Consider the following 14766-nt stretch of genomic DNA (forward strand, 5'->3'; position numbering starts at 1 on the left):
TTTTTTATTGCTGCTGTTGTGGTTATGACTATTTTTCTTGGATTGTACTATTATCTATGAAGTTTTGATGAATGTCTTGAGTTCCAGTTTCTTTGGGGAAATTATAAAAACTCATTTTCCTTTCCTTTTTTTTACCTACTAACTATACTTACAAGCACCACGGCCTGGCTCTTTTTGCATCATAGCTTTACTAGAGAAGAGTGCCACTGCTTTTGATCTAGGGGTTTTCTCACAAGTGTTCTTCCTGAAGCTGCAGATGTGATCGACATTTCAGATGCCGTATTTATGAGTCTTTCTTTACATTACATTTAACACTATTCGTACAAGCCATTACCTGAATGCTTCTTTCTGAGAAGGGCTCCTCTAGGGACTAGACTTATTAGTGAAGTTGGGAACAGCATTTCCATAACCCTTCCTTTCACTGACTGAAGCCAATTTATAGAGCTATTGGCTCAGATCATTTGACACACACACAAAAAAGGTTTGTTTGTTATCAAGAGGCACTAAACATTACAGTAAAAACTCTGGTTTTACTAAAAGGAAGATGGAGAGGGCATTAGATTTGTTTTTCTGTTTTTCTATTTGCAATTAAATAAGCTTTAGATTTAATAAGTTATTCTTAAGGGCAAAAGGAAAACACAGCTTTAAATAAAATATAGTTGCAAAATAACACACACATGCAATTCTACTAATGACCACAGTTTATGATGATTTTGAGGAGATGGCATTCGATATGGACAATTTATTTTTTAAAAGATAAATATTAGACAAGCAATCATAGTTTGCTGTTCTCTTCAAAAGAGCAGAGAACAACAAAAAGGCATCACCAAGATGTGTTTCTTTACCACACCTGCCATAAAAGTGAGGGGATGGGGTAGAAGCAGGCCAACATATTAATAAATTACAGAAAGCCCACAAAATAAAAGCTTGTTTTTATACAGCAGAGTCATCTTGAAGTAGTTGTGTGAGGTATCGTGCGAGTGTGACTGTGAAGGTCTGCAGGGGGCGAAAGTCCAACTGCTTGGTCTACTCCTTGTAAGTGGGCTTTGCAGCTTGAGCCGAGCTCTGAGTGGCTCCGTGTAACTACACAGCGAGCAGTATCCAAACTAGCTCCGACACACCTGCGTGAGATGCAGCAGTGGACACAGACCTAGGAGTATCATGTGCGCATGGCTGTGGGCATCCCAGATGTTGTTTCTTTCTTATACGGAAACCAAGTACAGCTAAGAAGCGCCCGTATCTTTATATCTCACTTCATTTCCTTAGAAAGACAATTTCCAAATCAAGTAATTTGATTCAAGAAGGTGAAAGCCCTTGGTTTCACGGTGCTAACAACCCAGAAGCACCTACAGATTTCCTTAATCAAGCAGGCAAGGGAGGGAGTCAGTGCACATCTCACTGCTCTGCCATCCCTACATGACAGTCTGTCCTCCTGCCCCACCACTCTCAGACACTGCTGAATGGAAAGCAAATTACCAAGCATCACCCAAAACCCCACGCCATTCCACATGTAAATATGACTATTAGGGCATAAGAGTTATAGTTAATTCAGTAGTCAGCAGAGAGGAATATTTCATTGCTATCACAGAAGAAGAATCAGAAGAACAAATATGAACTTCATCTATCACTTAGCTGAGCTGAAAGAGGATCGGTAAACAATTTTTAATGAGGATACTGTACCTAATGTAACTGGATCTGGATTCACTGGACTCTGCTGTCTGGAATGACTACTGCTGCTGTTACCGCCTTTTTTTAAATCTTCTGCATCACTGTCCCGCCGTATCCAGTAATTAAGCTCCTCACGGTCTGCTTCTTGACATCGCCGTAGTACAGTGAGGGATCGCCTAGTTTTTTCCACCATGTCCATTATACAGTTTAACAGCTATTCACAGGGATGGATGGAGCAGAGACAGAAAAAAGAGCATTTTTTCATAAACTGACAGAAAAATAAAGAAAACATTAATGTGCTGAGTGCCTGGGTTTTAAGAATGAAGGAGCCTCTCCCTGTTATTTCAAATACAGGGTTTTTTTAAGAATGACAATCCCTTCCTGTTTAACTGGTGATCCTAAACTGTACAGATACGGATTTCTGGGGGAAAGGGAGAAGAAGAGGAGGAAAAGACTGAATGGACTGTAGTCCCACCACTAGCATCACATGGCAGCATGGAGGCCAGGAGATCTGGTCCAGAACTGATGCCTGCAAGTGTTATGAGCACTAATAAATTCAAAGAACAAATCCAATTAACCAGTACTAAGGGCGAGGCTCATGTGTCCCAGATCCAGGGTTTACAGACAAGAGTCTACTCCCCTTTTGGCAGCCTGTAATAATTAGGATACTGCAATAGGCACTTAACAGCAAGGTCTGATATGAGCTACCTAATGGGGAACATCAAGCCCCTAGATTTAATCACCAATGTTTTCAAAACTTCTCCAGGGATTCAGATTTGTTTTAAAAGTTTAAATTCCTATCTTAGAAGGGCTCCTTTCAGACAATTATAGGTAGGAGTACATTTAGCCCTTACATGGTCAAGGTGTTTCCACTCTTCTGCCCATTCTCTGTCTGTTAGCCTGTGATCAATCATTTCCTCTTGACGTGTGCCATGCAACCCTGCCAAAAAGGAGCAAATCATGTTTACAATGTTGGGAGTCCTCTAGGGGAAAAAAAAGAAAAAAGAGCCTATCAGACAAATATATCGTACATTACCTGGTCTAGTATCAGGAATGCCACCGCAAAAATAAATGGATGCTTAAAAACTTAGCTGTAAGTTCTTTTCAGCACTTTTCCCCACAAAAGATGCTACTGTTTTACTCATTTTAATGTCTTCAATTCTGTAAGTTCTGTAGGTTGCAAGACGACCTCTCAAAAATGGACATAACCCTGACTATATAGAATTTTTATAGATAGATATATATATATATATAAAACATAATACAATATTTAGTTTTTCATTTGCACTCCCTGAAGAAGTCAGCAAGACAATTATTTGGTAACTCAGTGTATCAAATACTAGCTGTACTTCAGAGAGTTTATACAAAATTATTAGTATAAACTCAATGTTATTTCACTAAATGCAGTAATTACTACCATGTCAACAAAGCATCATTAAGGGTTCATCCCTTCACAGATGTTTAAACAACATGTGGTTAAAATGTAGCACATATATCAGAGCAGCTGACAACATGATACAACCAAGCCAGTATTTATTATCAACACTCAAGAGGAACCGACACTTGCTCTTTGTTTAGCCTCCTCTATACAGATGCTGAATATTTGTAAACGTTCCTCTTTTATTGAAGATTTGTTTAAAACAAGGAAGAATAGTAAGTGCAGATGTGAAGCAAGCCAGGCAAATCCAAGAGCATCAGACATCCCATTAAACCAAAACGTGCTGCAAGGGCAGCCCTGCGCAGGGTGTGGTTGGTGCTGCTGCTGTTCGCATCTTCTGCAGACATCCCCACGCTGCAGTGCACTCTTGAGATGTCACACACGAAACACTTCTCCAAAGGCTTTCCTCTAGTCTAAGCTGAAATCAAGCTATATCGATGTGGCATTAAAAGAAAAATAAAAGGCTCTACCTATCCTTGCCTGCCAGACACCTGAGTGTCCATGTCATCTACGCAGCTGTGAAAGCACAGGTTCCTCCTCCTTTTGACTCTCTTCCTTTGGAGTGTAGCAAAGACAGAATTCAATCCACTTTTACAAATATAAATCTGAAATAAGGCCATTAGAAGCAGCTAGATGGACAAACACCTATAAAGGATACATCTGAGCGGCAGGTATATTTAATCAGGGGGGGAAAAAAAAAAACCTGTTCAAAATACAGAATATAATTACAAGGAAAAGAGAAACCTAAAAAAAAAATGCAGAAAATCAACATGCCTTACCCATAGGTCTGTTTCTGTCCCTGAGGTCCCTGTGGTTGGGGTGTCTGTATGAGTCCCTGTAGTGATGGGCAATGGCCATATCATCCAAACGATAATGCTGAGGTGGAGGTGGGGTGGGATGAGGCAGACCATTGGGCTGATAAGATAAGCCATTATTTGGACTGTACCGCTGGCCTGGGCTAATAGTGCAGGGCCGCTTGCTTGGATGCTCTGAGTGCAAAGGCTCTCTGTCAAAGCCATTTTCTTTGGTTCTGAAAAACAAAGCAAAGGAACTTTAATTCACTTAGCGAGCAGGGCTGCTCAGGAACACACACCCCCACCGACACGTGCAGCTTCAGGAACTAAAGCTTGTTCTTTCACTTTGCTCCAAGTGTGTGGTGCTGCAGAACATTTCATAACACTGCTTATTCAAAACATACAAAGGACACATTCACCTTGTCTAACTATCCCTGTAACTTGAGAAATACTAGCAGGGCGAGACTTCTGATGGAGTGGCTTAAAGAGTTGGGCTGGAGAGCGAGCAGCCTCCGCTGAAATCACCGGCTGATGGGATGGATACACACCTAATTGCAGAGCTGAAACAATCAACTGATACATGAAGCTAGAGGCTGAGAAATTCCTGCTTTCAGTAGTGCTATAGCATGTAGTGATTAGGGGAAATCTGCACTTAAAGAAATGTGGGGTTTTTTTCAAGAGGATAGCATACAGTCTTAAGGTAGTGTGTGTCAGTGTGCTGAAGCTCAGCTATACGTAATGCCAGGATGAGCTCCCATCAAGATCAGTGTCACACTGAGACTTTGGGCAAGAATGACTCTAGATGATGAGAAATGCTTCCTTCAGAGATTTTTGTACCATCTGGGCTATTTCAGTCAAAGGTGCTGAGCCTGTCATTAATTTTGCAGGAAGATGTGGTTAGACTCAAGTCCTCAATAACATTCAAGATTTCCCACTCCATTACTCTTAGACAGGGGTTTTATGCTCAGGCAACTTTGAAGAGTTATCAGGGAGAAGGGCAGTTTTTTACATTATAGACACTCGTTAATTCAATTCATAATCAGCTATTTCCAAAGAAATCTCTATTTTGCACCTCTGCCTGAGAACCTGGAACTCACACTGAATTCGTCTTCCATTAAAATAAAAAAAGGCAGGCTAGAGTTACTTCAACGGGTTCACAACTCCTTTTAGGGAAGCTTCATTTCTTTGAAGTACGGGGGTTTTTTTACCACTGGAATAAACAAAACCTACATAACATTAGCTTTGAACAGAAAGGTTATTAGATATAAACATTGCAAACTGTTGAGGTTGCACCCCTCCCTCCAAAAACTTTATTATTGAGCAGCTAATGTATTCCGGCCTTTTTTAAAGAGAACTTTCTCCTCCGTGATTTACGGATGGCATAATATATCTTCCTAGTAATAACACAATTTTTTTGTCACTTGGACAGGAAAGTAAATTTGATTTAATTTTCTTGTTTGCCTGCTGTTAAAACCAACTGCCCTTCAACAAACCCTCCCCCACAAACCAACCAACCTCGAGGGACTGTCTGTGGAGAAACACTCAATGTATTAATTGTTGCCCCTCAATAGGTTGTCCTTTAATGTCAATGAGAGGAAGGATGAAACCAAATCTTTGCCAATATCCACTGGGAGAGAGGATCAGAGTAAGATCTTGCAATTACCAGCAGGAAATGAAAAGATGGGTTGCACTGTTTTCAGGAGTACAGAGATTTTCCAAGGACCTTACCACAACCACTAAAGCCAGAGAAGCTGCAGGTATATATATTGTATTATACCTTAACTTGGCAAAGAGGGGAGAATCTTTCACCAATACAGCAGGACAAGTGTTCTAATTTTGGGCAGAGATATAAAAGACATACTTTGTTAAAGTGGAGTATGTACCTTGTTCCAAAGCAAACGCAGAATGGCTGTGAAAACTCCTAATCAGGAAAACCCGAGGACCATTATATATTTTTCATGACTTTTGGCACGATGGAACTGCTTGCAATAACTCCCAATGGGTAGTGAAGTTTTTGATAGCTCTCCAAGACAAGTTTTGTATTTAGTTGCTAGTGTGCGTTTTCTTTGCACATACCTATTCAAACTCAATGTCCAGGTCTTTCAATTGTAAAAATACTATGCAAGCAAAAAATGGACCTTCCTGTATGTACAAGCCAAGCTATTCATTTGCCAAAGTTCTTTAGTGTTACAGTTAGAATGATCTCTAACTAAGATGGGGAAAAAACAGAAACTGTAAGTAATTAAATAACTTCATTGACTTTTTTTGATCACTCGGTGTAGGAAAAGCAAACCAGAAAACTGTGACAAGTAGGAATCCAGTTTTCCTTTTCTGCACTACAATTAGATGTTAAAATCATGTATTTTCATACAAATGTACATATTCACACCGTACTGTACAGGTACTTCTGTGGTTTTTTTAGGAATGCTTTGTACTTAATTACCTTAACTGGAATGCACTGCATTAACTTGGACAACACACCAGCATATCCATTTTCTTCTAGAACCCTGAGTTTAACTACCATAGAAATTAACATCACCATTGAAAACACATTTACTGAAATTAAATTCCTATTTTTGCTATTACGCTGGGTAAGGGCTGTCAGGTCTTTTCTGGATGTTAAAACCTTAATTCTACAATTTGTTGTTATATTTTCTGCACTGACCAAATAAACAACTTAGCAGAATACCAGAATGAGGCTGTACATAAACTCATTTTGTGTTTCTGACCACATAAAGTATACAAAAAGGTAACAACTTCCAAGGTCTCATCAGAACAAGAATAACTGGTAAATGTACTATATCTGAATATACTGAATATAGTGATAAAAGATGAAGTACTGAAGACTGCCATAATTCAGATGCCCTGAACTCAACCTGCTATTCTGCTTCTGATCGCAGTCCTACTCATTCTTCCAGGTCTCACGCCCTTGGGACAGCAGCATTTCCCCAGGTGCCTGAGGAAGCACTGCTGTTTCACAGTAATTGGCAGACCCGTGTAAGTACTAGTTCCAAATCCAAAAGGGCCACAATTTCAATCTGATTTCATCTGATTTTTATCTGATCCATCCGATTTTGCAAAGCAACAGCAAGCTGTAGAGAGGAAATAACACTGAATGTGTAGGAAGCCTAACTGACACATTTTCTTGTTTTTCTTTTTCTTACTCCTGTTGGTCACATTTTCCTTGACGTGCACATAAATCGACACTGTCGTTTGGAAAATTGGCAATATGATAAAGAGGGAGTCCTTCAGCTATAAACATGCAAGGGGTCATTTTACTTGGAACCATGATTTACTCAGATTAAAGATAGCAGAAGAGATACTAGTCATCAGTCTGTACCCATTTAACAGACTATATGTTGTTTGTAAGTTATCATTTCAGTTTTAAATTATTGCAATTTATGGATAATTTCCTGGGTAGGAAATCTGACTATGCAAAACTGCCTTGGCTGGAAAATTGTTTCACCTGATCAAGAGTATTACACCAATTTCACTGAACACTGACGTCAGCTTGCAAGAAGGAAGCAAAGCTGTTCATCTGCTATTTGTGCAAGATACTTTGATTAAAATTGGACTTCCACCAATGAAGTTTTGATGACCAAACAAGTGATAATGCTTTGCTGGAATAAAATACTTATTTTGTTTATAATACTGTGTTACAGAAAAGATTAATATTGCCTTGCTAACAGTTCATATTAAGAAAATTCTTTTAAAATTCCTCATAATTACACATGGCTTACAAGTAGCATAGCTGTAAGAGCTGTGAGCATCCTTCACCTTATTGAGATGTGGAGGAGCTTCTTCAAATAGGATTTACCTAACAGAATTATCAAAGTCGGTCTCTGTGCCCAGATACCTTCGACATGAATTCCTTGTCAGGGGTGCCAAGGGTACAGCAAGCACAGCAGCACTGTCTAAAGTCACAAAACAATCATGGCCATTTTTGTTTTCTTCTCACTCAAAATTAGAACTATTCTAACAGATTTTTTTTTGCTATCCTATATCCACTTTGTAGGCAGCTGTCATAAATGTAGAGTCTCTATATGACACGCTCATGTGCCATACAGCCCTTCCTAGCAAGCTCAAACTAATTAGCAAAAAGTCTTTTGTGGTTAACGTGTTTAAAATCTTGTTATTTGTAATTAAGCATTCATTCACCAAAATAAAAACTCATATTGGTCCAAGTTCCTTTGCTTTACTACAGTAGAATGTAAACTCCAAAAGTTGTAAACAAAATATAGTGAACACTTTGTTCATGACATGTCATGAACAAATTACCAAAATGTGTTGTCTCCTCAGGTGTCAGTTTTTCTCTCTTGCAGTGACTGATGGTTCCCAGTGTTATTACAGAAACAGATTGATCTTTTTAATGAGCTAGTTTAATAGACTCCAAAATCTCACCGTGGCTGCTCATCCGTGTCAGACCATATGCACCAAGAAAACATTCAGTAAAACACAAAGCTCTGCTGTCAGATTGCTCTATAAAACCTCACATACAGTAGACTTGGATATGCAGATAAATAACCAGAATTGGAAAATGCATATGCAAAAAAGGTTCTGAAATTATAAAGAGAAAAAATTACTGTATGTGGATTTTCTTCAACAAAAAGTCACGAGGTGGATGTGGTTATGTGCAACACACACATTCCACTCGCTTTGCCTAATCCCTTACTGTATTTTACCTCTATTGGAATCAACGGTATGCAGTTACCCGTGCCCAAAAGAAAAATGTAAATACGGAAGAACGTGTGTATATATATTTCTAATGTATACATGTATGTATCATAATATATTACATACACATTATATACAATGTCTCTCTCTCATATCCCTTGGGAAGTGAAAAAGATACCACAATTTACTTTACTAGAGACATATCTCCAAACAAGATTATTCCAACTGCATTTAGTTGCCCTAGAAAGATGTTGCCTTTTAGTCATTTTTTTCCATATTCTAGCAACAGTCACAGCAAACCCTTCTCTTAAAGGATACCTCCTATCTTCCGCTGTATTTTTATATTTGAAAACTACTTAGATATCTAAACAAAAGGTATATATATTTCCAGATGTTTCTTCCTGCTCCTCTGTAAACAATTAAAATAATTAATAGTGTAATGAGTATAAAGTCCGACAAGTATTTGGTTTCAATACTTACTCAGTCTAGGCATGCTCTGACTCTGAGGACAGTTTTTTGTGGTTGATTTACTTACATTATCCAAATTAAAAGGTATGCAAACTCCCATTCAGTAAATTTAAGCATCTTTCCAACAGGATCTTGTTCATTTTACTAAATCTGTAGTGCAAATATTCTTGAGTGCACGAGACAACTCCACTGAACTTGGTTCAGCCAAAACTACTGTATGAGTTTATTTTTTTCTGTATAGCTTTAATCATAGTCAACGGAGAAGTTGGTGTGACTAACCAGTGACAGGATTGTTTGATACTGCAAAAACCAACTTATTTTTTAAGCTCAAGGCACCATTCCAGTGGGTGAGCTGGGCAGTCTCTTTCCAGATCTTTCATGACAGCAAAGAATCTCAGGGTCAAAAAAGAAAGGATGAGTTTTTCTGCAATGCCACTTCCCCAGAACAAAGCAGCCTAATTTCAAGCAGCGATAGACAGAAGCTGACGGTTGATAGCTCTGGCACCTCGGAGCACGCAGGCCAGTGGGACACCCCGCATTACAGCCCCTCCCTGGACCCTGGGAATTCAAATGCAGGGTTTTACCCACAACACTGGAAGTTAAACTGTCTACCCCTCACCCCAAAAGCTGCATTACTACCTGGAGAGGAACCGAAGACTCCCTGAGCTGCACGGAGCCTAAGAGAGACTTCAGTTGTGAATGCAAAGGCACTTGCTCGTGAGCAGAGACTTCTGAGTTTCAAGAGCACCTATGTATTTTAACTAAAAAGAAACACTGAGAACAAAATCCATAAACCAGATTTAAATCTCTCTAGGTCTAGGCCTCAGTTTTAATTAAAAGATGAAGGCTGACTTTAAAATCCAATATTCTTCTGATCTGCTGGTCCGCTTATGGGCTACTCCTATGTCCTTCTTGATATAAGACTAATACGGGGTCTTTTCATTACTAAGTTCTTGTACCGGTCTTCACCTGCACCATCCACCCCCTCCCAGGCAACCAGGACTGAAGGTACCATAGGTGAGACTGTACCTATTACAAAATAACCAAAATTCAGCACCTCCAAACTGGGTCTCAAAGGGGGGGGAGTATTACTCCAGAATGCTAAGGAAGAAAAACAAAGGAAATATTTTATTGCCCATATTTCCTTTGTGGCCTTTCTGGGAGAAGTGAGTAATATTGCTCTCTATTAAGAGGAAAAAAAAGTAAGCTAGGTCTGTCAGGAAGGTACGTCCCTCTTCTCCTCTGTATTCTCTGTCAAGCGAGACCTCACGGGCTTACAAGATAATTTAAAGTGTGTCTGTCTATTTGTAGGAAAAACACCATGTCTGCTACTGACACTGGACTACAGCATGCTGATATTTAAGTTATTCACAAGATGCACAAGGTTTTAAGAGGCCTTTTTAATAGATGCTTTGGTACACCACTCTGCAAAGACTGAGGACATGCAGCAGAACTGCCCCAGGGAGCCGGATTTCAGCTTTGGAATGTTCTCTCATGGAAAATGTCTGAAAATTAATCATCTTTCTTGGATGCAGTTAGCAGGTTTGTGTTAACACTGATAGCTGTTGGTCTAGTTGTCAGGAACAAATGGTGAAAAGAGGGTATAGGGAAAAGGGCTTCTCTGCTGGTATCTTTATTTTTTTGTGGGTCCATAGGGATTTTCTTGAAACACCATCTAAAGCAAAATACTTTCACATTTTCATCTATCCAATGGCTACATTACTTCAATTTTTAGTGCTCACTTCTGACTCAGAGTAGCTTAAAGTTTTACTATGCAGACATTTTCAAGATCTTGCATCTGCATCATTAATATCTCACTTTCATAATATGCTCAAATATGTGGTGTTGAATTTTTGCCTACCAGCCTCAGGAACTTTCAGATTTCGTTTTCTCCATAGGTTTTGTGCTATCATGGCCTGTCCCTACACCAAAATGTCACCTGTACAAACTTGCAAGCCTTCTTGACTTTGCAAATCTTCGCCTTCTTAATTTAAAAGATAACTAGGACACTTGCAGCGCTTTCTGCATGCAGGTAGTGGCATTTGGCAGAACAGCATTGTAAAAGTTTTCCATACTATAAGTCCATGGCAAACAAAACTAAGAAAAATCCAATATTTGGGCCTCCCAAAGGTAACATTTATACGCTAACTGAATTTCTAGCATTATCACGGGAAGACAGTTAAAAATAAATAACCACAAGAGTCACCTTCTTGTAACACTAAACAAAGAACTTTATTCAAATAAGAAAAAGAGAAAATTGTTCCATATCCCTAAAGCTACTGTACTTCATACATGCACACTCGCTTGCCCTGTTTCTGCATGGACCCTTTCTCAGCTAAACACAAAAAGATTTCAGTGAACATTCCTCCTGTTTGGAAAAAATATCCTTATGGATTTGGATATATGGATATGGAAACATGGCACAGCAGAAGGAGTCAAAGCCCTGACTGCACTCCGGAGCTTGCCTTGTACTTCCCAATATGACTGCCTAGCCACTTTCCCCATATTTACTGTTTAATCAACAAAACCTCAAATACAAAGGACTTGGATATGGAGCTGGAGTGATTTGCTGCTCATCGCTTTATGCTACAGAGAAATACTATGCACTAAATAATCAGTATGGCACTGTCCGGCCAGTATTATTTCTATGTAGATATGACCATAGCGTGTCCTCAGGCAATTTTGCTGCCTGAGTCAGTGTGTGCACGCATTATATATCTAGATATACAGATGCATACATATCTGGATATACACATGCATACACACATACACAAAGGTAATTTGGCCACTGCACAGCTGTAACGAGGGCAGGACCTGCACCCAGGAACACCATCCCAGTTCCCCCCAGGCACCCACCCACACGCTCCCCCCTTGCTAGTGGAGCTCGGCACGTTCGACCCACGGGACATTCCTGAGCGGGGTGTGAAAGGCGCGGCGGTGCTCACCTGTCTGGAGTTCGCCTCTTCCCGTTTTCGTTCACATCGAGAAGCAGCTCTGAGGAGTCAACAGGTGAGGTGGTGCTGGCATCCAGAAGCAGCTGTTCGTGCTGGGCGAGGTACTGGGCTGGGTTCTGCTTGGCTAGCCTTGCACAGTGCAGCAGCTCCCGCTGCAGCAGGGGCAGATTGGCCTGCAAGAGCGTTGCACACATTGAGAGGGTGGCTTGCAGGCAGTTTCAACAGAGATGAAGCAGAAAAATCAGAAATCAAAGGAAAGCCTGCTTTGGGATGAACCTGTTGCAAGCATCCTCAATTAGGTTTGTTGTGGTTAGCTGCCGGAAAGCAGGCAGCCTCCTTACGGGGTCAGGTCATGGCTGTGGTACGTATGCATGGAAGGATGGGAGTTTACTTACGAAAATGGAAAATGCTGTGAGAAAACTAGGTCTGAGCTCCACATCTTTAAAAGGGGAAAAAGCACTGCCCTGGCTGACTTCATCTTCTTTCTTACTATCCAAAACCTCAGTTCCTATGGAGCAGCAGTTTTCAACAAGTGACAAACCTTCTTCATTCAATATTTGTTTCCCATTCAGACTGCAGTTAGTACTTAGAAACTGAAACCATAGGAACTATGGCTCTGTAAGTTGCCTCTTGTAACCATCCTTCAAGGGCCTTGGGGAGAACAGGATTGCCCTCAGCTTTCCCATTACATTTGCAGTTACACATTAAGATAAAGATTACAACAAAATCTCATGGTCCAGAGCTTCAATTAAGCACGCAGAGGGCTACAACTCTCCTCCTAGCCAGATACACCTTGAAGTATTTTTAACCTTCTGCTCAGGGTCCCACTGGGATTTAGGTCATGGGCTGGAGAGTACCAGGACTCAGACACAGAGAATTAAAAATGCTCATTGATCCCTGGGTGGCACTTTTTACCCATCTACTGGTCATGGCCACAGTAGTAGTAGAAGTATGACTACTAGTCATGCTTCTTGCCAGATTTGGGACCAAGGTGGAACTGTATGACCTTCCCATCAGAGGAGATGGGAGTTACACGTCCTGGGAAACTTCTTCCTTTCTTTGCAGCATATGCATACATCGATACTACGATCATTTCTTACCTACTTCTTTGTGCCATAAGGTGATGTGCCCTGACCTTGATAGTACAGTCATTTCTTACCTACTTATTTGTGCCATAAGGTGATGTGCCCTGACCTCTCTTGTTCCATGCCTATGGAATGATCCAATGATTTGTTGCCTGGGGATTTTCAAGTATTGGATTAAATTTCATGACCTTTAGTAGCTAGAGATAAGACAAAGAACTCCAATGGTCCCCTTTGCTTTGAAACAACTCCTGGGGTTTGTTTTGTTTTGTTTTGTTTTAATGTAAGTCAAAAAGGTTCTGAAACTAATGTGCAGGGAACAAAGCAAAAAAAAGCAGATGTTCTGGAAAGTTTTGAGCAGAGGATCTTGGTAAATTACTTTGCTAGCATTAGAACAATGGCAAATGCTCCAGCACCTGCTGCTGTACCATAAGAGTAGATCCACTGTGTAATAAAAAAATGCCAGACTAGGGTTAGTACATAGGAAGTTTTTCAATAGTGAAAAAACCCCCCAGCAATTGCTATCACTTATTCATCTTAGGATGGGAAGACGGACGATTGTGGAACATGACGTCTTTTCAGACCTCCACAGAACACAAATATTTTGTGAAAGTACCAAAGAAATATCTTCTTTCGGTTATTATGTGTCACATTTTTGTCCAGGGCTACCACGTAACAGAGAGAGATATTGAATGCTTTTGTGAGCAGGGTTTTTCACTTGTTTTAATTTGATTGTTATTTTTTTTAAAAGCTCACACGGAATCAAAGTCAAGACATCCAACTACCTAAACTGCCTCAACGTGGCAGGAAATGGCAGGACAACATATTTGCGTTCCTTATCCACTATCACAAACAAAAGGGACCTATTTCATACATGGGTACTCCTGGCTCCTGGAGACAAACAAATTTTGAATTCGCTAGCAAAAACCTTGATTTATTTCACTTGTTTTCCTTCTCCTAAAGAAATGTTCATTCTTGCTCTTTAACCATAAACATGAAGATTTGCAGTTAAAGCTATCCTTTAGTCTAAATGGATTGAATATGTTTTCTGTGCACAGAACAGATGTGTACAACTTTTAATATATGTATTAAACATGGATCTACTCAGTTTCTTAATTTTTTTAGAAGTTATTATAGAAAACTATGAATGACATGCCTCATAATTTGGGTTTATAATGGCATCAAGCAATGTTTGGACAAAGACTTAAAACTCAAAGTGAAGAAAAGCAGTATTTGAAAACTTTTAGTTCAACACAACTACTTTCAATCTGCTCAAGACATTATTCTAAACAATCTTTATCAAACCATATAGTAAAAAATAATTGGTTTACTCAAAGAAAAAACATCAGGACCTCTATGGCTAGGTCAAGTGTACAGACTGCTGATCACCATGGCCCCGATACACAAGAACAACTAGTTTTTGGGAAGCTGGATGCAGAATGAAGCACCGACATGCTCCCTACCGCAAGCAGGGAGAGATCAGGCTCCTAAGGCAACTCAAGCGTACAGACTCTGAAACCAAAATGGTCTTGGGACACAAAGGCTTATGCAGAGGTTCAGCTCTGACAGTAGAGGCAGTTCTGTCAACGCGCAGTAGCACATTTCTCCCAGCATTGCTGCTGGTGCCTGCAGACAGACTTCTACACCTCTACATGTGAGAGATACAAACCAGTTCTCAACCAGAAGCC

The 14766-nt window shown here is 40.0% G+C and overlaps 1 protein-coding gene across 3 annotated transcripts in view; it reads right to left on the reverse strand.

Moving 5' to 3' along the window:
• The window catches only part of RUNX1T1 (RUNX1 translocation partner 1), a 118420-nt gene that overhangs the window by 27876 nt on the left and 75778 nt on the right, over positions 1–14766 (reverse strand). For all 3 annotated transcript variants that reach the window (XM_009275460.2, XM_009275459.1, XM_019471068.1), the window contains 4 exons: positions 11988–12169; positions 3886–4136; positions 2523–2608; positions 1681–1882 (listed from right to left, as the gene is read on the reverse strand). In XM_009275460.2, coding sequence (XP_009273735.1) covers positions 1681–1882; positions 2523–2608; positions 3886–4136; positions 11988–12169 — 721 coding nt within the window. The remainder of the gene's footprint in view (positions 1–1680; positions 1883–2522; positions 2609–3885; positions 4137–11987; positions 12170–14766) is intronic.

The sequence above is a fragment of the Aptenodytes forsteri genome, unplaced genomic scaffold (assembly GCF_000699145.1).
Source record: "Aptenodytes forsteri isolate BGI_AS27 unplaced genomic scaffold, ASM69914v1 Scaffold208, whole genome shotgun sequence".
NCBI lineage: Eukaryota > Metazoa > Chordata > Aves > Sphenisciformes > Spheniscidae > Aptenodytes > Aptenodytes forsteri.